The sequence below is a fragment of the Scyliorhinus canicula genome, chromosome 20, assembly GCF_902713615.1.
Source record: "Scyliorhinus canicula chromosome 20, sScyCan1.1, whole genome shotgun sequence".
Lineage (NCBI taxonomy): Eukaryota > Metazoa > Chordata > Chondrichthyes > Carcharhiniformes > Scyliorhinidae > Scyliorhinus > Scyliorhinus canicula.
This window is the reverse complement of record NC_052165.1, coordinates 15,098,728-15,124,436: the sequence shown is the minus strand read 5'-3', so window position 1 is coordinate 15,124,436 and position 25,709 is coordinate 15,098,728. Positions and strand designations below refer to the sequence as shown.

The following is a 25,709-nucleotide window of genomic DNA, read 5'->3' as shown; positions in this document are numbered from 1 at the left end:
CTCTGCCTAGCATCACCCTCCTGGCAAAAACATTGTCTGGGATACGCTACACAAGATTGTCTACCCATACAACCGAGATTCATAGAACATAGAACAGTACAGCACAGAACAGGCCCTTCGGCCCTCAATGTTGTGCCGAGCCATGATCACCCTACTCAAACCCACGTATCCACCCTATACCCGTAACCCAACAACCCCCCCTTAACCTTACTTTTATTAGGACACTACGGGCAATTTAGCATGGCCAATCCACCTAACCTGCACATCTTTGGACTGTGGGAGGAAACCGGAGCACCCGGAGGAAACCCACGCACACAGGGGGAGGACATGCAGACTCCACACAGACAGTGACCCAGCCGGGAATCGAACCTGGGACCCTGGAGCTGTGAAGCATTTATGCTAACCACCATGCTACCCTGCTGCCCCTGCAGTTCTCTACTGAACAACTTTGCTTACTATTTGTTTCTATAACTCTCAAGCATATTGCTCATTCAGTCATTCATTTCAAGTTTTCAATACTAATGAACTATTCGATCCATCTAAGCCACGTTTGGTGATAGGAATTGGTCAAATAGACATCAAAATGGTTACCTGCACAAAGCTGCACATTATACTCCCATCAAACGCAGGTAGGCTGGGCTGACTGTGCCTGTAAACATTGACTGTGTAAGTTGCTATAACGGTAGGTTGGGCACGAGATTCATCTGACACCAGAATGTGGATTCTGTTGTTGCCGAGGCCAAGAGGATAATTGGCAATGCTGGAGGTTAAACAAAAGGAGAGCAAAATGAAAGTGCAATATGCTGGAACCTGCAACTTAATCTCACAGCAGAAACATTTTGTTACGACCCCCTTGGGTTAGTGCACGGTCAATTCCAGCCCCACTGGACCCAGGGTCCCAACACAATCGAATCAACCAATAATTCTTCGAAAAATACCCAAAGTCTTTGGCCCTTGGCTGTCCAATAATCACAGTCACCAGGTTTGTGATCTAATTCCTAATCCCCCATTTTGACTTGCCCCACCCTTTACTTATACACACACAAACAAGAGGTGAAAGTAATACGTAAAAGTAAAAATGAGAGTGTCCGTTTCAGATGGTTGTTTCTAACACACTATCCTTCAAACCAGGCTTCAGGTTGACATTTCTGCTTTCCAGTCTGTAATGGTTTTCACTGTAGATTTATTCAAGTCTCGGCAGTTTCAGAAACACAGCAGCTTTTTTGGCGTAAACAGGAGAGCGAGAGGGAGGTAATTTATCCTGTGTGTCCAGAGGTCATCTTAGGTCTCTGGAAATCATCCCACTCAGGCAGGACCCAAGCATGGCCACCTGTTACTAGGCAGAATAGGGCCTTTTGGCCAATTCATTGGTCATCAGTCAACCAATTGAACCGAGTCCCACCTCATCTCTCGGGTGCCACAAAGTCTGCATTCTCTTATCCGAAACCAGCACCACATGCTATGTTGCATTTTGAATTCCTTGTTCTCTCTGCTGCTTGTCTTAAAGACACATGCCCATTAATCATCCATGGATCAACATGATAATGGCAAAAATAATAAAGAAAGAATTAAGGAAATCAACAGGAAGGGGCCTTACCATAAATTATGGAACAATAAATGCAATACACCATGAGCTGATGTTGAAACTGAGATTTGAACCTTATAGTTGTACATTACAAATTATTCAATCACAATTTTAAGACAGCGATTTTAATAAAACACAAGAAAAAGAAGTGATTTAAAATAAAACAAAACGGATTTGATTTTGTATTATTTCCTGACAAAGGAAATGATCCCTTTGACTGCTTCACGATCTATCCTACATATGGTTTACCTGCTGAAAGTATCATCCACCTTATTTAACAGGGAAGCTTATTTTTTAATGCTAAAAGTGTACACATTGCTATTTTCTCAACATAACTAATGCTGGGTGGTATAAAACCCTGGGTTTTGATTTAATATTGGTGGACTAAATGGGCTGGATTTTCCTGCGGCCAATAGAAGAAAGGGAAACGGATTGCAATTAGGCAGTGTAGCCCCTCCTCCATACAATCCAGATCTCAGTTTCTCTCTGGTTGAAGGGAACCCCATTCCTGCTTGTTCCAGTCAAATGCTGACAGGGCAGCAGAACGAGGAGAGCCACCTGGTCTTTGACTAGCGCTCATTTCAAGCTGCTATAGGGACGTCACCTATAACAGCAGTCTGCAGTGCATAGCTACATCCAGCAAATGGCCAATGCCCTATTGGGTGGGATGGATGCAATCTGGCACCTCTCCCATGTATGCCTGTGTTCAGAATGAGAGATCTTAAGCAGGAAAGGTTACCACTCAATTAATGTCCAGCAACACTGTGATCAATGTAAAAGGATCATGGAGGTTTGTACAAGTTATGCAGGCAGCTGCCATCTTGTGACCCTCATTCATAGAACAGAATGATCCCCCTGTGATTGCTGTGTTCATAGTATTCTTATAGTGCACAAGGGGGCCATTTGGTCCATCAAGCCTGCACTGACCCTCCGAAAGAGCACCCTAACTTGGCCCACTCCTCTGCCCTATCCCTCTAACCTCACCTAACCTTTGGATCTTAAGGGGCAATTTACCATGGCCTATCCACCTGACCTGCACATCTTTTGACTGCGGGAGGAAACCAGAACACCCGGAGGAAACCCACGCAGACACAGGGAGAACGTGCCAACTCCACACAGACAGTGACCTAAGACTGGAGTTGAACCTGGGTCCCTGGCACTGTGATGCAGCAGTGTTAACCACCGTGCCATCCATTGCTACCCAGTGGCATTCCCCACTATTTCACCGCTCTAGCAAATTAACAGTATGGCTCCTAGGGGACAAGGTCTACACTCTTGACACAAAGCCGATGGAACCTTTCCCCAAACCCTTGACTTGCTCTGGCACAATCGCAATCATGGCACCAGCGGGCGCATCATCAAGCACATTATTGGGTTACAGCAGCAAAGGTTCAGGTCGCTGGACAAGTCTGGTGATTCACTGTAATGCATCGCACATACCATCTATCACATGCATCATTGTAGGGTGCTGCATGTTGAAATTCAGAAAGGCTTTCAGCTGAAGGAGTGGGCAGCACGGTAGTGCAGTGGTTAGCACAGTTATTTCACAGCTCCAGGGTCCCAGGTTCGATTCCCGGCTTGGGTCACTGCCTGTGCGGAGTCTACACGTCCTCCCCGTGTTTCCTCCGGGTGCTCCTTTTTCCTCCCACAGTCCAAAGATGTGCAGGTTCGGTGGATTGGCCATGCTAATTGCCCCTTAGTGTCCAAAAGGTTAGGTGGGGTTGCTGGGTTACGGAGATAGGGTGGAGATGTGGGCTTGGGTGGGGTGCTCTTTCCACGGGCCGGTGCAGACTCGATGGGCCGAATAGCCTCCTTCTGCACTGTAAATTCTATGGAGGCAGAGCAACAGTAAGAACCATCATCTGATGAGGAAGAATTGAATGAATGGTGAGGGAAATGCAGAAGAAGGAGGAGAATGAGCAAACAAACTCTAGCTCGAGAGGCCAGTGACAGAACGGAACAGCACTTCCAGTCACCTGGTCACCCACTGCCCTGAAAGGTGTCACAAAGCCCTGCCTGCAACCCCCTTTAAAGTGATAACACAATTTCTATTTCTGTGCAACTATTTTATACATATATCTTCATATAGTTTAATGTAATAAATATTTTGTGAGGTCAGATGAGTCTATGCTTGGACATTTCCTCATCGTAATCAATGGTTTACCTGGGCCCTTGTCTCTCATCCAGGTGTACTCGGCAGTGGCAGTTGGCAGCTTCTGTTCTGATCTTCACTATCACCACATCAAAAGGCACTTCGGAATAGTACACTTTAATCTTTGGTGTAAAGACAGGGTTCAGGTTCAACTGCGGGCTAGTGAGGATGTGAGTAATGTATGCCAGAGTATGCTTACCTGTTTAAAACAAACACAAAGAAGTAAACAAATCAACACAATTAAACAGTCATGAATAAATAAAACATCTGTGGCTGTTTAGATTGTTTCTTTTAAGAACATGTATTTTTATTCCCCTCCTTTTTCACATGTTCTCCCAAATTTACACCCAACAATAAACAATAACCGGTAACGAATGTAATGTCAATCCCCATATCAATAACAACGATCCCATCCTTCCACCAAACCCCAGATATTAGCTCGCGTGTCAACATAAACAAATGACAAAAAGGACTCAGGAGTCACCCATAATCATCACTAACACACACAGTCCCCCTCCCCCCAACCCCCCCATTCCCCAACCCCCTTAATGTTCGATGTGATCCAATTCTCAAAAGTGCATAAGGAATAACGCCCATAAATTGTAGAACCCCTCCATCCTTCCCCTCAGTTCTAATTTGACTTTTTCAAGTGTTAAGAATTCCAGCAGGCCCCCCCCGCCACGCCAGGGCACAGGGTGGAGAGATTGATCTCCACCCGAACAGAATCCGCCTTCGGGCGATCAATGAGGCGAAGGCTACATCTGCCTCCGTGCCCGTTTCCAACCCCGGCTGGTCTGACACCCCGAATATGGCCTCCCGAGGGCCTGGGGCCAGTTTCATGTGCAGCTGTTTAGATTGTTAAGTGCAGTTAGGTCCGGCCAAGTTCCATTAAGACGGGTAAAAAAAATAATGCCTTGCAGTAGCGTCACTCATTATTAAGTTGATGTCCTTTAGTAATTATCTAATTAGGTCACAGGCGGGATTCACCCCTACCCGGTGAAGCGGGGGGTCCTGGCGGGATGGAGTGGCGTGAACCACTCCGGCGTTGGGCCGTCCCAAACGTGCGGACTCCTCCGCACCTTTAGGGGCGAGGTCCGCCCCAGAGTGGTTGGCACCTGCCGGCCGGTGGGAAAGGGGCTTGGCACCACGCCAACCGGCGCCGAAGGGCCTCCGCCGGCCAGCGCGAGTCGGCGCATGCGCAGGAGAACCAGCGCGTGCTGGCGTCAACCCCGCGCATGTGCAGAGGGATTCGCTTCCGCACCGGGAATGGCGGAGGACCACGACCCGCTTACAGATCAGTGGGCCCTGATCGCGGGCCAGGCCACCGTGGGGGCACCTCCCACGGCCAGATCCCCCCGCGCCCCCCCCACGAACCCCGGAGCCCGCCCGCGCCGCCAGCTCCCGCCGGTAAGTGACCTACTCCAATTTACTGCGGCGGGACCGGCAACAGATGGGCGGGACTTCGGCCCATCGCGGGCCGGAGAATTCGGGCAGCCCCGGCGCCCATTGAGTCGCGCCGGACCCCGCCATTCTCCGAGGCGGGCGGTGCGACTCACGCCAGGCTGGTTTTTGGGGGGCGGGAGAATTAGGAGGACTGCGGGGGCGGGATTCACGCCGACCCCCGGCGATTCTCCCACCCAGCGGGGTCGGAGCAACTCGCCCCACAGTTCAACAATGTTCACCTGTTATCGTTAAACTTCTATTTTGTTAAAATGTGAACGGATTTGTGCGATCAAGATCAGTTGCTTTTTTTTAGAAGCACATGAAGAAAGAGATGCCCCGAGAATTCTCAGAGTTTCAGTCAGTGTCCCGCTGGACACTGACCGACGCTCCTCCTGTACAGTGGAGACCTTTCCAGAGTTTTCTGTTTGCCATGTAAATGATGCAACCTCCATCAATCCCTTGCGCGGCAAATGATGGAAACAGGTCGGAATTTCCCAGCCCCTCTGCCGTTGTGTTCTCCCACGGAGGGGACGGTGAGCCAATGAAATCTCTGGTCACATCAGTGGGTCTGGGAGATCCGGTCAGCATTAAGGAATGGAAAACTCCAGCTCAGGGTCAGTTGAGATGTGACATGTCAATACGCCAAGTACTTACCATCTGGTAACGAGATGCCACAGCCTCGTACCCCACAAACACTGGTCAGCGAAAAGGATCGACCTCAGGGTTGGGCCTGAGGATAAATATTTTGGCCCGTTCAATGAACAGATATATTGCTACCCTTTATGTCAGAAAACAAATACTGTGGCCACGATTTTGCACGTGTGGCAAAATCATGCGAGAGGCCAAAAACGGGAATCGCCAGCGAGATCATCTCCACCCTTGGCAATGCCATCATGAGGTTCCTAAGCAGGAATCTCATTTAACATAGTTAAATCTCATTAGTGAGCTTCCCCACTGCATCATCCCCCCCCCCCCCCCCCCCCCCCCCCCCCACATTGGGATTTCCCTCGTTATCGCTGTGACGTCACGTTGGCGAGGTTTACAACAGGTCTGGGACAACGTGAACCAAGCAAAGAGATTATCTCTTTGGGTGCACAGGTGAATATAGCTCTCCAGTAGGGGTGGGGGGTGGGGGGGGGGTGTAATAGAAGGGGGACCTGCCCGGGCACTGCCCTTGGGAGGGGGGCTTCCTCTGGGGAGCTCCATGAGGGGGTGGGGCTTCCTTTGAGGAACTACATTGGGGGGGGGTTCCCATGTCTGTGGGAGGGGTCTGCATTTTCGTGGCGATCGGGGTTCCCTTTTTAGAGGGTGACCCAATGTCTGGAAAGGTGACATTGCCATCTATGTGTGCCCCGGCAGTGAGGAGCCATGGGACACGCCTCCATCATGTCGTTTCTCTGAGTGCTGGAAAATATGCTGAGAAAATCTTTTCTCTCCCGAGCCAACACTTTGACAAAAAAAAACAGAAAAATTCTGCCCTGCCTTCTCAGCTCAAGGGGTCTAATCGAATTTGAGTGGCTACGTCAGCGAATTCATCGGCATGATCTCACGTATGGGTTCAATAAGATTGGTTCTCAGCAAATTGCTATGATGACCGTTTATGACTCAATCGGATTTCAGATGTACATAGAACATAGAACAGTACAGCACAGAACAGGCCCTTCGGCCCTCAATGTTGTGCCGAGCCATGATCACACTACTCAAACCCACGTATCCACCCTATACCCGTAACCCAACAACCTCCTCCTTAACCCTACTTTTATTAGGACACTACGGGCAATTTAGCATGGCCAATCCACCTAACCCGCACATCTTTGGACTGTGGGATGAAACCGGAGCACCCGGAGGAAACCCACGCACACAGGGGGAGGACGTGCAGACTCCACACAGACAGTGACCCAGCCGGGAATCGAACCTGGGACCCTGGAGCTGTGAAGCATTTATGCTAACCACCATGCTACCGTGCTGCCCCTGTGTACTGCTATTCAGGTGAAAGGGGACTTGATATTATCACAAGTTTTTCAAAACTTCAACACAATGGGAAGGGTCAAAAGAATAGGATGACAACATGTAGAGAGGTGACACAGAGGCAGTGGAATTGGGGTTGAAATACGAGTGCGAATTGGGGGTGGGGACACTGTTTTAAAATTAGGGGTCATCCTTTTAGGACAGAGATGAGGGGAATGTTTTTCTCTCAGAGTGTTGTGCGACTGGAACTCTCTGCCTCAGATGGCGGTGGAGGCGAGGCCATTGAATATTTTCACCTTGCAGGCAGAAAGATTCTTGTCGGGCAAGGGAATCAAAGGTTATTGGGGAACCAATGGGAATGTGGAATTCGAAGCACAAACAGATCTGCCATGATCTCATTGATGGCGGAGCAGGATCGAGGGCTGTTTGGCTGTCACTGGGTGTAAGGATAGGTCGAGGCACACCTGGAGCGTGGTTCACCCATGCCGCGCCGTATGGGAGAATCGCCATCCGCGCCACTGTTTCCCGCGTCGCCAGTCCGACGCCAGCTGGGCCGCTGATTCTCCAGCCCGGATGGGCCGAGCGGCCGTGCGGAAACGGCAGAGTCCTGCCGGTGCCGTTCATCCCTGCTCGCAGCCGGCGGGAACTCTGCGCGAAGGGTCGGGGGGTGGCCTGTGGGGCGGGGAAAAGCGCTCCTTCACCCGGGGGGGGGGGGGGGGGGGGGGGGGGGGCCTCCGATGGGGTCTGGCCCATGATCGGGGCCCACCGATCGGCGGGCCGGCCTCTCCAGCCCCGGCCCTATTTTATTACGCGGCCGGCCTCTGGACCCCCGCTCCATGTTGCGTCGGGGCCGGAGTGTTTGAAGAAGTCCCCTGCACATTCGCAGATTGGCGCGGCCCAACTGCGCATGCACGGGTTGGCGAAGGGAGGCTGGAGCGGCATCAACCACTCCAGCGTCGTGCTGGCCCCCTGTGGGCGCCAGAATCGGTAGTCCCTGCGCACGTTTCGCACCGTCATGAAACGTGACGGCGTTCACGATGGCACGAACACTGTCTCCATTTTGGAGAATCGCGCCCCTGATCTTGGACCACTGGCCTCATTTAAATGAAGCGAGTTGCAAACACATGCAATAGATAGTTCTGGATGCTGCCTTTAACAAGAGGGCTGGCAGTGTACTTCCAGCATACAGAAGGGAGACATTTCCATGGAGATCACATCAATGAAGCAGGTACGCAATAGGTAGTACCCCTTGCCTGTCAATTCGCCAGAAAATCTCTCCCTCATCTTCACCAAGATACAATAGCTATTGGAGACTCCATTCAATCTCTGTTATCTGGCCCCTTGAAGCTCATAACTTGCCATATGAGGAGCGGTTGAGGACTCTGGGTCTGTATTCGCTGGAGTTTAGAAGGATGAGGCAGGGGGATTTTATTGAAACTTCCAGGATACAGAGTGGACGTGTAGAGGACATTTCCATTTGCAGGAAAGAATAGAACCTGAGGGCACAGCCTCAGAATGAAGGGGCGATCCTTTAAAACAGAGATGAGGAGGAATGACTTCGGCCAGAGGGTGGTGAATCTGTGGAACTCTTTGCCGCAGAAGGCTGGGGTGTCCAAGTCACTGAATGTCTTTAAGACAGAGATAGATAGGTTCTTGATTAAAGAGGGGATCAGGGGTTATAGGGAGAAGGCAGGAGAATGGGGATGAGAAACATATTGGGCGCAATTCTCCGCTACCCACGACGGGTCGGAGAATAGCGGGAGGGCCTTACCGACATTTTTCCCACCCTCCCGCTATTCTCCCCCCCCCCCCCCCCCCTCCCCCCCCCCACCCCCCTCGGCCGCCCCACGACACAAATCGCTGCTCCCCGTTTTTTACGGCGAACAGCGATTCTCCCCAGGCCGATGGGCCGAGTTCCCAGGCCTTTATGGCCGTTTTCACGAACGCAATCACACCTGCTCTCACCGTTCGTGAAAACGGCTGCAAAGTGCCGTCCCAGACAACCATGGCACCGATTGGTGCGGCCGTGCCAAGGGTGGCATGGGCCTGCGATCAGTGGGCACCGATCGCGGGCAGCGGGTCCGATACCCGCGCACTATTTGTTCTTCCGCCCCCCCCCCGCAGGATCAGTCCGTGGGGCGGCTGAGGGGCATGACGGCCCGCGCATGCGCGGGTTTGACGCATCTGCGCGATGATGTCCGCACGTCAGCCGCCGTGACGCTTGGCGCGCGGACATAGCCCCGCCCGGGGGGGAGAATCGGGTCCTGGGAGGGGGCGCGGAGGCTGCCGTGAAACACGACCAGTTTCACGGCAGCCTTTACGACTCGCCGCATTTGCGGAGAATCGCGCCCATCAGCTATGATTGCATGGTGGAGCAGACTCGATGGGCTGAATGGCCTAATTCTGCTCCTATGTCTTATGGTCTTATAACTTCAAGAACGGTCACCTGTTCCCAAAATATCCATAATCCTTTCCTGTAACAAGACCTTTTGAGTCATCAGCAGCAAGGGAGCTTCATTTGCCCAGCTTGCTGTATGTAGCGATATCATCACAAGGTTTACGGGGCCAAAATGTGTCTAATTTTTACGGGTCACTGCAGTTTTTTTTTTAAACAAGCTATTGCATTTTTTTACTGGCATCCAGTTGAACTACTGACCATGCATTTGGTGCACAGGAAGTCTCTCCTGGTTATACCTTTGCTGGGCAAGGTCAGCATTTACTGCTATTCAAATAGGTGCGTTCACTCTATAAACACTTCTCAGAAAATTTAGGTTACAATGTGTTGAAATACACTTTCCTTTGTGTACATTAGTGCTGGAGTCAGTAATGAAATATGTGTGGGAAATGCACTCCATGTAAGGCCCACATTAGGCCACGTACACTTAATAGGACAAGAAGAAATTCGTCCAGTTCAATTAGAAAATAAATGACCATTGTTCCACGTAATTCCTTGATTTTACTTCAGATTGTTTCTAAGACGGTGCAGCAACCTTATCACAGAAACTACTGGGAAAGTCAGATTTAAAATAAAAATGTTAATAAATTAGGCTGGCATAGATCTACCTGAAAATCTCAGTGAAAATGTTTCTGTCATCATGTACTGTTCTTGAGGATTATTACTGACCTGACCTGCACAGATTCTATTGCTGAATGAAAGGGGTCATTGTTAAAAAGGGCTATAAGTGTGTGTTGTGTAACCGAGTCGCTGATCAGCACGACCATTTATTAGGCTCCAGATCAAGCAGCTTTCAAAAAGCCAAAAGTGCCGCTTTTACATTAGAAATACCGGGGCAATAACTTTTAAAATTGCTTTAGATAGTGAATAAGAGATAAGAAAGAGCGATCATGAGGGCACTAATCTCACTGAGAGTTCCGATGAGGCCATAGCTGTGACAACTAAGCTTGAGTGGTTTGCCAACCGATCACAGAGAGGAGATTACGGTTTTGTGACCAGTTTAATACATTATATACTGTGCAATACTGTACATTTTATCTGTTTCCTTTCTTTGTTTTGAGCAGTCAGATGATCATCAAAAGACTGATAGTCAAGATGTGCCACAAAATGACTGGAGTACTTCACAGCATTGTCACCACGAGCAGGCGTGATTTTGGCAGAAGTCCAAAATGTAAAGAAGGTGGCAATGCTGATCACTTGGGAGGATTCCCTCGATACCAGGTTCACTGATGCCAACAGTCCTATCGGCAAGTAAAAGCGGCCATCGTTTTTTTCTATAGCCATGAGCATAGAACATATGTGTTGTTTCTCGTGTGTTAATAAAGCTCGTAGTCTCAAAGAAGATGCTTTATTGTAAGTTCGTTCACTCTTCAGAGCTGTTTCCTAAGGTTACCTTCAGTGTTCCTAGCTGGCGTGTGGGTGTATCTGTGTTGCTCCACGTTCTGCCCTGTGTGAAGTGTCTCCTCACTTCCTGTCCCCGTCTATTTATATGGCTCTCCCGTGCCCCCTCTGGTGTTTGCTCAGTTGTATTGCATCTGGTTAACTTGTGATCACCACATCTCCCTTTTTCTCTTTACATATTTTCTGTACATCGTTAAAGAAAATTGTACATCCTGTCCCGGTGTATTTATAGCTCTCCCTCTGGTGTTTGCTATTGTTTTTGTATCTAGTAAATCTACGATTACCACATCCCCCTTTTTCTCTTTACATATTTGCTGTACATCGTTAAAGAAAATTATAGAAAACAGTTACTTATGATATGCGTATCTATGCAGGTGATGGTGCTATTGCATATTGTACAAAGCCAATGTAGTTATATGTCCAATCTTAATAAAAACATTTATGAGTCCAAACGATGAATTTGTTCAGAGCTTTTTTTTTTCATTTTGTTGTTGATGACGTGGTGATATTGATATTGCAAGTCCGCTGTGAATGTTGTTGGTGTTCCTTGTTATTTTAAGTACCCACTGCATCATCCCGAGGTGTTTGCATGGTCCCCTCACTGATGTTGACTAGCATGGACTTTTTTTCTGTGCTTGTGGTGTTGATTTATTGTCTCATCCGCCTTGGATGCTGGTGTGCTTGCTCGTTCTGGAGCAGACGTAAGTTTGTGCAATTCGTTGTCATCCCATGACATGTTTGTAGTCTTGTCATCGTTTTGCAGTGAGCTGTGGCATTGTCCTTCATGTGCCGAGTAGTACCATTGTGTACAAGTCGTTGTTTCATTGCTGTTGTTTCTGTCGTTCCTGTTTTTGTTGTTTTCGTTGCCGTACTTGTTGCTGTTTTTGTCGTTTCTGTCTTTGGTGTTGGCACTGTCGTTGTTCCTGACTTTGTTGTTTTCGTTGCCGTTCTTGTTGTCTCTGTCTCTGTCGTTGTCGCTATCTTTGTGCCTGACTTTGGTGTTTGTCTTGTCGCGCTTCATGTTGCTTTTGTTCTTTCTGTTGTCGTTCTCGTTTCTGCTGTGCTTCTTGCTATTGGTGTTGGTCTTGTCGCACTTCATGTTGCTTTTGTTCTTGCTGTTGTTTGTCCCGTTTCTGCTGTGCTTCTTTTGACTGTTGTTTTTCTTGTTATACTCTATTCGTGTCCCGAGTGGATAATTTGAGTCATTGAGCATTTCGTCTCGAGAGTGGTGCGAATGATCTGATGTTGCATCGGTGCAGGTGACATCAATCATTTGTGGAGAATTGGATTCCTCATCTTTGCTTTCTTGGTGCTCCTCTTCCGGAGTCAAATTCTTCTCGATTCCATTTGACGCGGTGTCTCTGGATTCTTGGCGCTCCTCTTCTGGAGTCAAAACCTCCATGATTACAATTGACGTGGTGTCTGTGGACTTCTGGCGCTCCTCTTCTGGAGTCCAAATCTGCATGATTTCACTTGACGTGGTGTCTCCGGACTCTTGGCGCTCCTGTTCTGGAGTCCAAATCTGCATGATTTCACTTGACGTGGTCTCTCTAGACTCTTGGTGCTCCGCTTCTGGAGTTGAAATCTTCATGATTTCTGTTGATGTTGTCTCACTGGACTCCAGGTGCTCCTCTTCTGGAGTCAAAATCTGCATGGTTTCTTTTTGCATCGTCTCTCTGGACTGTTGGGTGGCCCGACTCTGTGCTTCTGTACAGACAAGCTGAGAACTGTCAGTCTCGCTGTGATCCTGTACGTCGAGTGCGATCACCTTGTTACTGTTTTCGCTCTGTGCTTCGGTACAGACAAGCTGAGAACTGTCAGTCTCGCTGTGATCCTGTACGTCGAGTGTGATCACCTTGTCACTGTCTTCGCATGCAGTGGGTAGAGGTGCATTGTCTTCTTCTTGTTCATGTGAGCTTGTTAGACTTTCATAGTCTGCTTGTGGTTGCTCAGATATGGCAGGTTGACCTTCATGGTCTTGCGCATGCATGGTGTCAGTGGTTAGATGTACGTTGTCTTCTTCTTGTTCCTGTGAGCTTGGTAGACTTTCATAGTCTGCTTGCGGTTGCTCAGATACAGCGGGTTTACCTTCATGGTCTTGTTCATGCATGGTGTTCGCCAGGGAGTGTTTGCTTGCATCCCTTTTGGAGTCTTTCATCACTCGCACTGTGGAGCCTGTCATCGCTCGCTCTGTGGCGTCTTCCTGTGCTCTCTGTGTGGCGTCGTCTTCGTCTAGGGTATTGCTGTCATCCAATGTATCGACGAGCTGCCATGGCATCATGGTGTTGGATTCATCTACCATGAGTAGAGTCGTGTTGAGCTTTGCAACGGTGTCGCTGATGCTATGATCAGCATGTCCAAATAACTCCTCCATGTCTGAGTAGTATTCTTTGATACCCATTTCATCTTCATTGGCTTCTTCTACCACGAGTTGATTCGTGTTGAACTTTGCGACCATGTTGCTGATGCTGTGATAAGCATATCCGACTGACTCAGCTGTGTCTGAGTAGTATTCTCCGAAAACCAAATCATCCTGGTTGGATTCTTCTACCACGAGTTGATTCGTGTTGAACTTTGCGACCGTGTCGCTGATGCTGTGATAAGCATATCCGACTGACTCAGCCATGTCTGAGTAGTGTTCTTTGAAAACCAAATCATCTTGGTTGGATTCATCTACCACGAGTTGGTTCGTGTTGTGCTTTGCGACCGTGTCGCTGATGCTGTGATAAGCATATCCGACTGACTCAGGCATGTCTGAGAGGTAATCTTTGAAAAACAAATCATCTTTTGTTGTTTTGGAATTCTTTTTGTTCTCTTCACTTTGGGTGGTGCAGACTGCTTTTTTCAGGGTGTTGTGCAAGTTGTTTGTAACTGTTGGTTTAAGTTCAGGCGTTTTTCTGTGTTCTGAGGCAAGAAAATTTGTGTTTATCACTTTAAGTGTCTTGTTTGCAATTTTCGGGCATTTCCCTTTTAAGTGGGCGTGGTCGGGATGCTCAGACGTCATGACGTCACGCACAGGAATGCATTGCGCATGCGCAAATCGGCCTTCCTCCTTCACTGTGCGGTTTTGTTTCCATTGCGCATGCGCGGCGTGCGCATGCGCATTACGATCCGCGACCAAAACTTTTTTTGACTGCGCATGCGCGGCTTGCGCATGCGCATAACGATCGGCACCGCGATATTTTTTACACTGCGCATGCGCGGCTTCCGGTTCCGGCGCATGCGCAGACGCCATTTGTAGTTCTTTGCTTACCGGAGACTGCAAAATGTGCTCCGACGCCATTTTTTCGCGGATTTCAGCGATTTTTCTGTCCCATCTGGACTGGATTTCTAAAAGTTGTAAGTTACCTTCTCTTCCCGATTTGGACTGGGTTTCAGCATTTTGGCTTTGTGAGAAATTCTTGTTATTTCTTCTTTTTGATCTGTACTTTTCATTCGCGATTTCTTGTTCTTTTCGTGATTTTTAAAGTTTTGCATCACTCAGTCTCTGTGCAGTTAGGACTCTGAGTATGTCTTGCTGTTCAAATTTCTCACAGTACTCTTCAAATTTCTTTAGTAACGTTTGTAAGCTGTTTCTGTCTTCATCTTTTGAGTATTTAAATCCATTATAAACTTTCCTATTTACAGGCCCTGCGGTGAGAATTGCTATTTTAATGTTGTCGGAGGCGTCTTGTACCTCATTAGCTACGAGATCCAAATCAAACATTTGTTTAAACCTTTTCCAGACACCTCTTACATTGCCAGTCAGGTCTAGCTGCTCTGGGTATCCAAGCCACATCCTCGAATTAGCGATGTCTTCCCAAGTCAAATGTCCAGTAGGAGATTTCCATGCCATTTTGAGCTTTCTGTATCTGCCACTGAGTTGTCCTGTAGTAAGCGTCTGAAGCCACTCCTGGGTACCATGTGTTGTTTCTCGTGTCTTAATAAAGCTCGTAGTCTCAAATGTGGAGAAGATGCTTTATTGTAAGTTCGTTCACTCTTCAGAGCTGTTTCCTAAGGTTACCTTCAGTGTTCCTAGCTGGCGTGTGGGTGTATCTGTGTTGCTCCAAGTTCTGCCCTGTGTGAAGTGTCTCCTCACTTCCTGTCCCCGTCTATTTATATGGCTCTCTCGTGCCCCCTCTAGTGTTTGCTCAGTTGTATTGCATCTGGTTAACTTGTGATCACCACAACATACAGTGCAGAGGGAGGCCATTCGGCCCATCGAGTCTGCACCAACCCACTGAAGCCCTCACTTCCACCCTATCCCCGTAACCCAATAACTCCTCCTAACCTTTTTGGTCACTAAGGGCAATTTATCATGGCCAATCTACCTAACCTGCACGTCTTTGGACTGTGGGAGGAAACCCACAGAGACACGGGGAGAAGGAGCAGACTCCGCACAGACAGTGACCCAGCGGGGAATCGAACCTGGGGCCCTGGCGCTGTGAAGCCACAGTGCTATCCACTTGTGCTGCCGTGCTGCCCACTGATAAGATGAGTATATAGCCTGCCAGTACATGGCAGTGATTTGGTTTCCTGTGCCAGTCACTGGGGAGGATGTGGTGACCAGAAATAAAGGAGCAGCCCACAGAGCTTGAAAAAGCTGCACACATTCAGTTGCTGGTCAGTTACGCTAATGTTAAAGAATTTGTCACACAATATAACACAGACATATTCTGCCTAAAGGGAGCTTGGGCCTTTACGGTATCACAAACTGGTGCCTAAGCTCTCAGTACTGTGGAACGGAAGGAATGTACCATGTCAGAAAGGCAAGAGAAGCAAAGAACATGAACATATTTATGAGAGCATTAAATAGATATTTGAGGGGGTGAGTGATTGAGAAGTATTGTTTTTTTGAGATCAGTCAGAAGGTCCTTAACTCTCTATGTTCTTCTTGATATGATTCTGTATTAAAATTGCTGCGAGCTAAAAGCAATTTACTTGCTATCAATCTCAGGCGTCCATTACTTTTCCCCATTCCCACCCATTCTATGACCCTCGGGAATTTAGTATCGCACTTTTGAGTTGGTGGTGTGCCATGGCAATCATACAGTATATTATTTTGCAACGCCATTTCGGAAAAACTGCTTATTAAGTGGGCTGTGTATTTATTATTTCCAATCTTCCCTGTAAACGTGTTAAATCTATTCATTAAAAGCTGAGCATTACACGGGAGGAATATTCTTGCATGTGAGAACGAGAAGGGAAATGCTGCAGTTTTATATTGTTTGTGCAGACAGAAAGCTCATTACAATGGTGATCCCTTCAGAGTTTCTGTCACTTGATTGAGTCAAGGATGATGATCAGGAGCAAAGAAACGCTTCCCGGGGTATCAAATGCCACCAATGCAGCAATATCCTCACCTGCCAATATGCTTTTCATTATGTTTGCAATCCCACACATATGATTGCTTGTAGCGACTGAGGGGTAATGCCTCCACAGACTCAGTTTTAGCAGGAGGCAGTTATTGAGTCATGTCCATCGTAAGGACCTGCAGACAATCTCAGATGCAAAGAGGACACTGATCATTAAAACACCCAAACCCATCAATTTTATGCCTCAAACTAATCCAGGCTGATGTAGGAGATATCAGAGACACCAGCCAACTTGTTGTTCATAGTTGCAAGTAATGGATACCTTATGCAGGTGGATCAAAATCGTCTTTTTTCTAATGAATAACAGAAACAACATGGCAGACTAAGCCAATTCTAATATACTGCAAGCTTTCTCAAAGTACAAGAGGTGATTGATGGCACCCGTGTGGCCAGGTAGATTCCTCAACTGCAATGCAATGACATAATTTTTAAAAGTTGCTCTACTTCCTTAATCGTTCAATATTTTGCAGATAATACTCATTTTCCAGGCAGCATCTGCAATATATTAATTTTGCACCAATCCAATGTGCCTACTTATTTAAACGTAGGAAGGATAGCTACTCCGGGTCGAGGTAACCTCTTTAATCGTGACCAATGAAGCAGCCACAGACAGAAGCCGAACAGGTATACAATGAAGCTGGTGCAACCATTGGATCATTACTGGGCATACCATTAAAGCATTGACATCTGTTGGAAAGATCCAGGGAGTGTCTACAGTATAGCACCCCAATGGTCTCCAACAGCCTTACTGTCTGGTACATACTCCATGAGTGCGATTCTGTGACCCTATTGCGCCCCTCACTGGGTGAGATCCTGATCTGAATATCTAAATGAGCCAGGGTTAGAGCGAGCGGAGGTTCCCGGGCCCCCTGCATGGTTGAAAGGGGTGAGGGGTATTAAAAAAGCAGGAGGGGGCTTGAAAAGAAGGGGAGAAAGATCAGGGCTACCAGACGAAATGGTGCCCCCAGCTCCAAGCAGCCTTTCCTGCTGAAGGTCGGCAGCCGAAAATCACTCAAAGTGTGGCCTCGACGGAGAGGGACTCCCCGAGGCCAACAAAAATGGAAAAGTGCCGTTGGATCATAGAATTTACAGTGTAGAAGGAGGCCATTCGGCCGATCGTGTCTGCACCGGCCCTTGTAAAGAGCACCCTACTTAAGCCCACACCTCCACCCTATCCCCGTAACCCAGGAACACCACCTAACCTTTATTTTTTGGTAACTAAGAGCAATTTAACAGGGCCAATCCACCTAACCCGCACACCAGTCAAAAGATGTGCAGGTTGGGTGGATTGGCCATGAAAAATTGTCCAAAATTCTATGATTAACCTAGGACAAAAGTTCGGCGCAACATCGCGGGCCGAAGGGCCTGTTCTGTGCTGTATTTCTCTATCTCTATCTATCTCTGTGGGAGGAAACCGGAGCACCCGGAGGAAACCCACCCAAACACAGGGAGAACGTGCAGACACCGCAGAGTCAGCGACCCAAGCCAGGAATCGAACTCGGGACCCCAGAGCTGCGAAGAAACAGTGCCAGCCACCGTGCCGCAGTAACAGGCAACATGAATGAAGGGGAACCAGTGTATGTGGTGTACATAAATTTCCAAAAAGCATTTGACAAGGTGCCATACAAAGTAAGAGCTCATGATGGTAGGGGCAGCAGGGTAGCATGGTGGTTAGCATAAATGCTTCACAGCTCCAGGGTCCCAGGTTCGATTCCCGGCTGGGTCACTGTCTGTGTGGAGTCTGCACGTCCTCCCCCTGTGTGCGTGGGTTTCCTCCGGGTGCTCCGGTTTCCTCCCACAGTCCAAAGATGTGCGGGTTAGGTGGATTGGCCATGCTAAATTGCCCGTAGTGTCCTATTAAAAGTAAGGTTAAGGGGGGGGGGGGTTGTTGGGTTACGGGTATAGGGTGGATACGTGGGTTTGAGTAGGGTGATCATGGCTCGGCACAACATTGAGGGCCGAAGGGCCTGTTCTGTGCTGTACTGTTCTATGTTCTATGTTCTATGTATGGTATAACATATTAGCTTGGAGAGAGGATTAATAATGGGATGTTTCTTGGCGCTGAACCCACCGAGAATCTCAACGTTAAACGCGGCCGACAGTGGACTTAGTTTGAAGCCGCTGAATCTCTCCCCATAACTTTGCAATATAAACATGCTTAAAGTTGTAGTTCCTAATACAACATTGTAGGCATAAAAACTAGTTCATCAGTTACTCATCCAAGATATATTTAGGTCAACTGTCCCTTTAAGGAACTTTCCTGACCACATCAATGCACACGTCACCTAAAACATTACTAACTGACCAAGTGCAGGAAATAATCAATGACCAAACTTTGCTGACTTTGCTGTGCTGCTACCTTATCCACACAATCAGAAAAAAGTTAAATACAGCGCAGTTAATTTTTTACTCTGTTTCATGTGCTGTGAGAGTGATTTCAATGAGCTTGATCATGGCGTCTTGTGTGTGTTAACTGAGCCCTAGCCTACAACCTCTGAGTGAATATCACAGAATCACAAAATAATACAGTGCAGAAAAGGCCCTTCGGCCCATCGAGTCTGCACCAACACATGAAAAACACCTGACTTGCCGACCTACTCCCATTTGCCAGCACTTGGCCCATAGCCTTGAATGTTATAATGTGCCTGCCAAGTGCACATTCATGTACCTCTTTAAAAAAAATTTTAAAAATAAATTTAGTGTACCCAATTCATTTTTTTTTCAATTAAGGGGCAATTTAGCGTGTTCAATCCACCTATCCTGCATATTTGGGTTGGGAGGGCGAAACCCACACAAACATGGGGAGAATACATTCATGTACCTTTTAAAGGATCTGAAGCAACCCACCTCTACCAACCTCCCAGGCAGTGCATTCCAGACCATTACCACACTCTGGGTAAAAAGATTTTTCCTCAAATCCCACCTAAACCTCCAGCCCCTCACCTTGTGTACCCTTATAACTGACCCTTAAATAAGGGGAACAGCTGCTTCCTATCCACGCTGCCCCATATACTCTTGTTTACCACTATCAGGTCACCCCTCGGTCTTCTCTGCTCTGTCAAAAACGAGCCCAAGGCTATTTAACCTCTCTTCATAACTTAAATGTTCCATCCCAGGCAACATCCTGGTGAATCGCCTCTGCACCTCCTCCAGTGCAATCACCAGAATTGGAGCACTCCAGCTGTGACCTCACCAAAGTTCTATACAACTCCATCATGACCTCCCTGCTTTTGTAATCTATGTCTCGATTGATAAAGGCAAGTGTCCACTAAGCCTTTTTCACCACCCTATTCACCTGTCCTTCTGCCTTCAGAGATCTATGGCAAACACGCCAAGGTCCCTTTGTTCCTCGGAACTTTCCAGTGTCAGGCCATTCATTGAACACTTCTTGTCAAATTACTCCTTCCTTACACCTCACACTTTTCAGGGGTAAATTCCATCTACCACTGTTCTGCCCATTTGACGATCCCGTCTATAAGTTCCAGTAACCTAAGACACTGAACCTCACTGTCAACCACCCGGCCAATCTTTGTGTCACCCGCAAACTTAGTGATCCTATTCCCCACATATTCATTTATATTGTTTATATAAATGTCAAACAATAGGAGACCCATCACAGATCCCTTTGGTATGCAACTGGACATTGATTTCCAGTTTCTAAAGCAGCCGTCTGTCATCACGTTCTGTCACCTACTGCTAACCAATTTTTGAATCCACCTTATCAAGTTACCCTGTACCATCCCATGTGCATTTGCCTTCTTTGTAAATCTTCCATGTGGGACCGTGTCAAAGGCTTTGCTGAAATCCATGCAAACTACAACAACTGCACTACCTTCATCTACACGCCTGGTCACATGCTCAAAAAATCAATCAGATTTGTTGGGCATGACCTCCCTCTGACAAAGCCTTGTTGACTATTCCTGATTAAACCTTGGCTCTCCAAGTGGAGATAGTTTCTCTCCTTCAGAGTTTTCTCCAATAGTTTCCCTACCACTGACTAATTGGTCAGTAGTTCCCTGGCTTATCTCTACAACCTTTCTTAAATAGTTGGACCACATGAGCTGTCTTCTGGCATCTCCCCGTGGCCAGAGAGGAATTAAAAATTTGGGTTCCTCCCTCGCCTCCCACAGTATCCTGGGACAACATTGTCATGTGAGAGTACCTTTAAGAAATGGGTGTTTATAAATGGGTGTGTACATAAATATCTGTACCTTTAAGAAACAAGTGTCTATTACTGCAGTGATGTCAGAGAGTGGGTGGAGCTGGGCTGTCTGTCAGCTTTTTACTTTCACTTTTGGCATTTTGCTGCAGGGTAGGTTTGGTTTCATTTTAGTTTTGGAGAAGCTGCAATCACAGCAGGATGTGTGTGAATCTCTGCAAGCTGATAAGTGTGTATTTGCTGATTTCAACGTGGTAACTGTTCTTAGTAGTGAAGTTAAGCCTGATGTCTTTCTGTAAAAAGGTATTTTTAAATCTTATGGATGTGAAAAGGAAAGCTTAAAGGATTACTTAGTGTTGTAGTCTTTGGGGGTTGTATTTGAATTAATGGGTTCACTGTATGGTTTAAAAAGGTTAACTTGAGTTCATAGAATAAACATTGTTTTGCTTTAAAAAATACTTTTCCATTTCTGCTGTACCACACCTGTAGAGTGGGCCATGTGCTTCCCATACCACTATCTATTGTGTCCCAGGTCAACTCCATGATACACTTTGGGGTTCTCTAAACCCTGGCCCATAACACAATTCATCTCGACCTGGAGACTTGTCCACTTTTAAGCCTGCCAATGCCTCGAATACCTTGTAACTCCCTTTGACAATTTGCTCAAGACCCTCACAGTCTGGTTCCCTGAGTTCCACATCTACCACCTCATTCTCTTGGGTGAAGACAGATGTGAAGTATTTGTTCAACACCCTACCAATGTCCCCTGGCTCCACCCACAAATCACCCCCTTTCTCCCTCATTGGCCCTACTCTTTCCCTGATTATCTTTTTCCCATTGATATACTCATAGAATAACTTGGGATTTTCCCTATTTTTTCTATCCAGAGCATTCTTATATCCCCTCTTTGCTCTCCTAATTGCTTTCTTCAGCTCCATCCTGCACTTTCTACTCCACTAATGCCGCCCCTGATTTTCTCCCTTTGTACTTGCTAAAACCTTCTCTTTTCCTTCTTATTATATCCTGAATGTCTCTGGTCATCCATGGTTGTCTGGGCCTGTTACTCCTACCTATTACCCTAGAGGGAACGTGTTGGGCCTGTAGGCTCCCCATTTCCTTTTTGAATGCTCCCCGGTCCACCACTGCTCTTCTGTAGATTTCCCCACAAGTACTTCTTTCCAGTCTACCTTGGCCAGATCCTGCCTTATTTTACTCAAATCCGTTCTCCCTCAATCAAAAACTTTTTTTGAAACTTGTATATTTCTCTGTCCATAACAAAGTTAAATTGTACCATGTTGTGGTCACTATCACCAAAATGCTCCCCCACCAACACATCAATCATCTGTCTGGCTTCATTGCCCAGAATTTGACCCAACACAACACTGTCCCTTGTTGGACCCTCTATATATTGAGCTAAATACGGAGTTGAATATTGAGCTGAATACCCCGTGAAAAAACGTGCACCAATTGCTGTGGACTTTTAGTGGAAACTAGTTGGGATTCAGGCGATCCTGTATCTCTAACAACTCATCCAGCCCTATCCATTCTGTGTGTGCTTTTTAAAAAATTCAGTCACAGGAAATGGGCATCAATGGCAAGGGCAGCATTTCTTGCCAATCCCTAAAATGCCTTCTTCTTGAATACAACTGAGTGGCTAAAAGACCATTTCAGAGTCAACCATCTTGTTGTGGGTCTTCAGTCACATATTGGCCAGACCAGAGGAAAACATCTGTGTCCTTTCCCAAAAATACATAAGTAAACAAGTTGGGGTTTTACGACAATCATGGCATGATTACGGATATCAGCGTTTCCTCTATCTTCTGTTTGCTGTTTGCTTGTTGACCTGTCTGGTCCCTTTCAGATTGAAGCACAGCTGTGCCTGTGCGAGCAGCCTGTTGGTCCATTGCACGGCATGTTCCCTATTGCTGCTTTACTGCACACCTGTGGAGCTCAGAGTGAACACTGACTGATAATTGGACAAACCTGGAACAAAATGTAATTGAAGTTAAACTCCCCAGCTGCTGTGTAGGATTGAACTCATATCTCCAGGCCACGGGATTACTAGTCCAGTTAACATAGCCACGGTGCTGCAGTACCCTGGTGATTGCCACTCTCTGTTTCGGGCATGTTTACTGTCACCTGCACAGGGATGTTGTTTAGTCAAATGCAAGATTGCCCCGAGGGACAAGAAAACCCATGCAGCGCTTACCCCAGCCTCATCACACTTGCTGGGCACTTCCTCGATATGTTTACTGATCTGCGTGGGAGCAGCAATGAGATCAATCTAATCATGCAAAATGTTGAATCAAAAGACCCTTGTTGCTTTGGATCACGCAGGATGCTAACAGGTAGCCTGAAAAAATGCCTTAATTCCATCAGCTCGCATACACTGGCACCCAAATCCTCTCACAGTAAAGGCAATGAGGTGTATTTACCGACCCTCAGATTTCAGGTATAAATTCTCAATATCAAAGTGCACGCTATTGCATTTTATTGTTGTACCGTATCTCTTCACTTTCTAAATACAAAAGGTGTTTAAAACCTGTCGAAATGTAGTGCTCAAAGCACTGTAAGCGGTGCAGGCACCTTATAGAGCTCAGATTAAATTATGTCAATCAGAAAAAATACGCAATTAATTTTGCTCTCTTACAACTTCCCTAATATTAAATCAATATGAAATGATATATACTGGACAATGATTAAATACACAAGAATGAATGTATCGATTGAACAACACACGAGGCGCACGTTTACCTGTACTGCAGTTTCTTTGTCTGGGTTGACCTGCATGAAAGAAACATTATCAGTAAAATGGAGTATTCAAAAAGGTTTCTTTGGTTTCTGTGAAATGTTTATGGGATTAATGTAATCAGATTTTAAGTGAGTACAGAAAGGAAATCTGAAACACGGTGGTAAAATAATTTTAAATGTATTTTTCTGACCTTTGCTACCCGAGGTGCGATTTAAATGGTATCGTTGTTTATGTTATGTCCAGGTGGCATCGGGGCTGCCAGGGTACCACCCTGCCCAGAACCCAACCACCCAGATCACCCGAGAGACCCAACCCCCCCAAGTGCCAGTATGCCTGGTCCACATTGGTGCAGACCAGTGCTAATGGACACTCGCTGAGGGTCTCCGAGGCGTGGGCGTTGGATCCCGCGCCATGGTAACTCCGGCGTGAATATATTCAAGTGAGCCCAACTGCACACTTGAATATGCAAATCTAGATCCCGCCCATCATGGGCAGGATCCAAATCGTGACGCCTCGTTAGATCTTGCGAGGTATTGGGCGTAACGGTAGCACAGTGGTTAGCACTGCTGCCTATGGCGCTGAGGACCCGGGTGCAGTTTGCACATTCTCCCCATGTCTGCGTGGGTTTCACCCCCACAACCCAAAGATGTGCAACGGCAGCAAGGGCAGCACGGTAGCATTGTGGATAGCACAATTGCTTCACAGCTCCAGGGTCCCAGGTTCGATTCTGGCTTGGGTCACTGTCTGTGCGGAGTCTGCACATCCTCCTCATATGTGCGTGGGTTTCCCCCGGTTTCCTCCCACAGTCCAAAGATGTGCAGGTTAGGTGGATTGGCCATGATAAATCGCCCTTAGTGTCCAAAAATGCTCTTAGTGTTGGGTGGGGTTACTGGGTTATGGGGATAGGGTGGAGGTGTTGACCTTAGGTAGGGTGCTCTTTCCAGGAGCCGGTGCAGACTCGATGGGCCGAATGGCCTCCTTCTGCACTGTAAATTCTATGAAATTCTATGTGCAGGTTAAATGGATTGGCCACGCTAAATTGCCTAATTGGAATAAAAACTAATTGGTCACTCTAAATTTATTTTAGAAAACGATCTTGCAGGGCATAACGAGGTGGTTAAATATTGCAAGAGGCCCGAATCGGACATAGCGAGGCTGGTCGATCGTGGCCATCTTTTGAAAGCTGGAAATTACGTTCAATACACAAAGACTGATATTCTCGTCCCCAAAAAAAGTCAATTAATTCCTTACCCAACTTGCTGCCGTTGTCAAGCTTTTCAATTATATGAGGAGGTATTGTTGGTGATTGCTCCCTATTAAGAAAACAAACACAGTGCAAGACAACCAGGTGATCAGTTCCATAGTGGCTAAGCATACGGTAGCTGTGTTACTCATCCCTCGGGTTCTCATTGTTACACACCTCTCCAGTAATTGGGATAAAGGTACTTGGGGAAACAATTGAACCATGATATTTGAACACCATTACTGATCTGATGCAACTCCTCATTGTGCTCGTTTCCCTCTGGAGTACAATGACGTTGGTGTCTCGGGCAAGCTCATCTATACATAAAGTTTTATTTGTAAGTAAACCAGAAATGAAAACCTGTACACCTGTAATATCGCAGCCCCACAGAGATGTTCTCATGCCAGCAAATATTCCAATCCAATTAGTGATGTTATTTCTGTACTTGCTCTCTATTGCAGCATGAACATCTATCTACCATAGAATTAGGGACAGGATTCTCCATCCGTTCACGTCAATGGGATTCTCCCGCCCTCCTGCAGTGAATGGAATTTTGGCTGAGTGCCAAACTCTCCGTCCTCGCTATCAGGGGTCGAGGAGCGGACTCGCGACAGAGAATCCCGGCCTAGATCTAGCACTGACCAAGAAGAAATAAGAACCAATTGAAAAACATCACGATTACAGAATAAACCCACTTATAAAATGATCAGACTATGGGGAAAACAATTCTTACTTTACAGAGAAGAACATGCGATAGGATAAACTGAAGCAAGGAGATGGCGGAATAAGAGATCAAGACAGTGACGGTGAATATCGTACTAGCTTAATGTCCACAGACTGCAGTAGTCTGGCTTCAACCAAGGGCGTGAAAGGTTGTTGGGGGTAGGCGGGAAATGTGGGGTTGAGGTTACAATCAGATCAGCCGTAATCTTATTGAATGGCAGAGCAGGCTCGAGGGGCCTAATGGCCTTCTCCTGCTTCTAATTCGTACCTTCATATGTACAAAGTCCCAAATACAGTCAGGAAGAGCATCCCTATGCCTGCACTCTGCGGGACGTAATGAGGCTCTCTCACTGCATGCTTTATAATGCACTGTAGCACAGTAGGTCGCACGGTGGCACAGTGGTTAGCACAGTAGCTTCACAGCGCCAGGGACCCGGGATCGATTCCCGGCTTGGGTCACTGTCTGTGCAGAGC

The 25,709-nt window shown here is 47.1% G+C and overlaps 1 protein-coding gene across 2 annotated transcripts in view; it reads right to left on the bottom strand.

Annotated features, from left to right (window-relative positions):
- cped1 (cadherin-like and PC-esterase domain containing 1) overlaps nucleotides 1-25,709 on the bottom strand; it is a 282,548-nt gene that overhangs the window by 124,915 nt on the left and 131,924 nt on the right. For both annotated transcript variants that reach the window (XM_038780826.1, XM_038780827.1), the window contains exons 12-15: nucleotides 24,521-24,582; nucleotides 23,272-23,301; nucleotides 3,750-3,936; nucleotides 592-760 (exon numbers count right to left, since the gene is read on the bottom strand). In XM_038780826.1, the coding sequence (XP_038636754.1) occupies nucleotides 592-760; nucleotides 3,750-3,936; nucleotides 23,272-23,301; nucleotides 24,521-24,582 (448 nt within the window). The remainder of the gene's footprint in view (nucleotides 1-591; nucleotides 761-3,749; nucleotides 3,937-23,271; nucleotides 23,302-24,520; nucleotides 24,583-25,709) is intronic.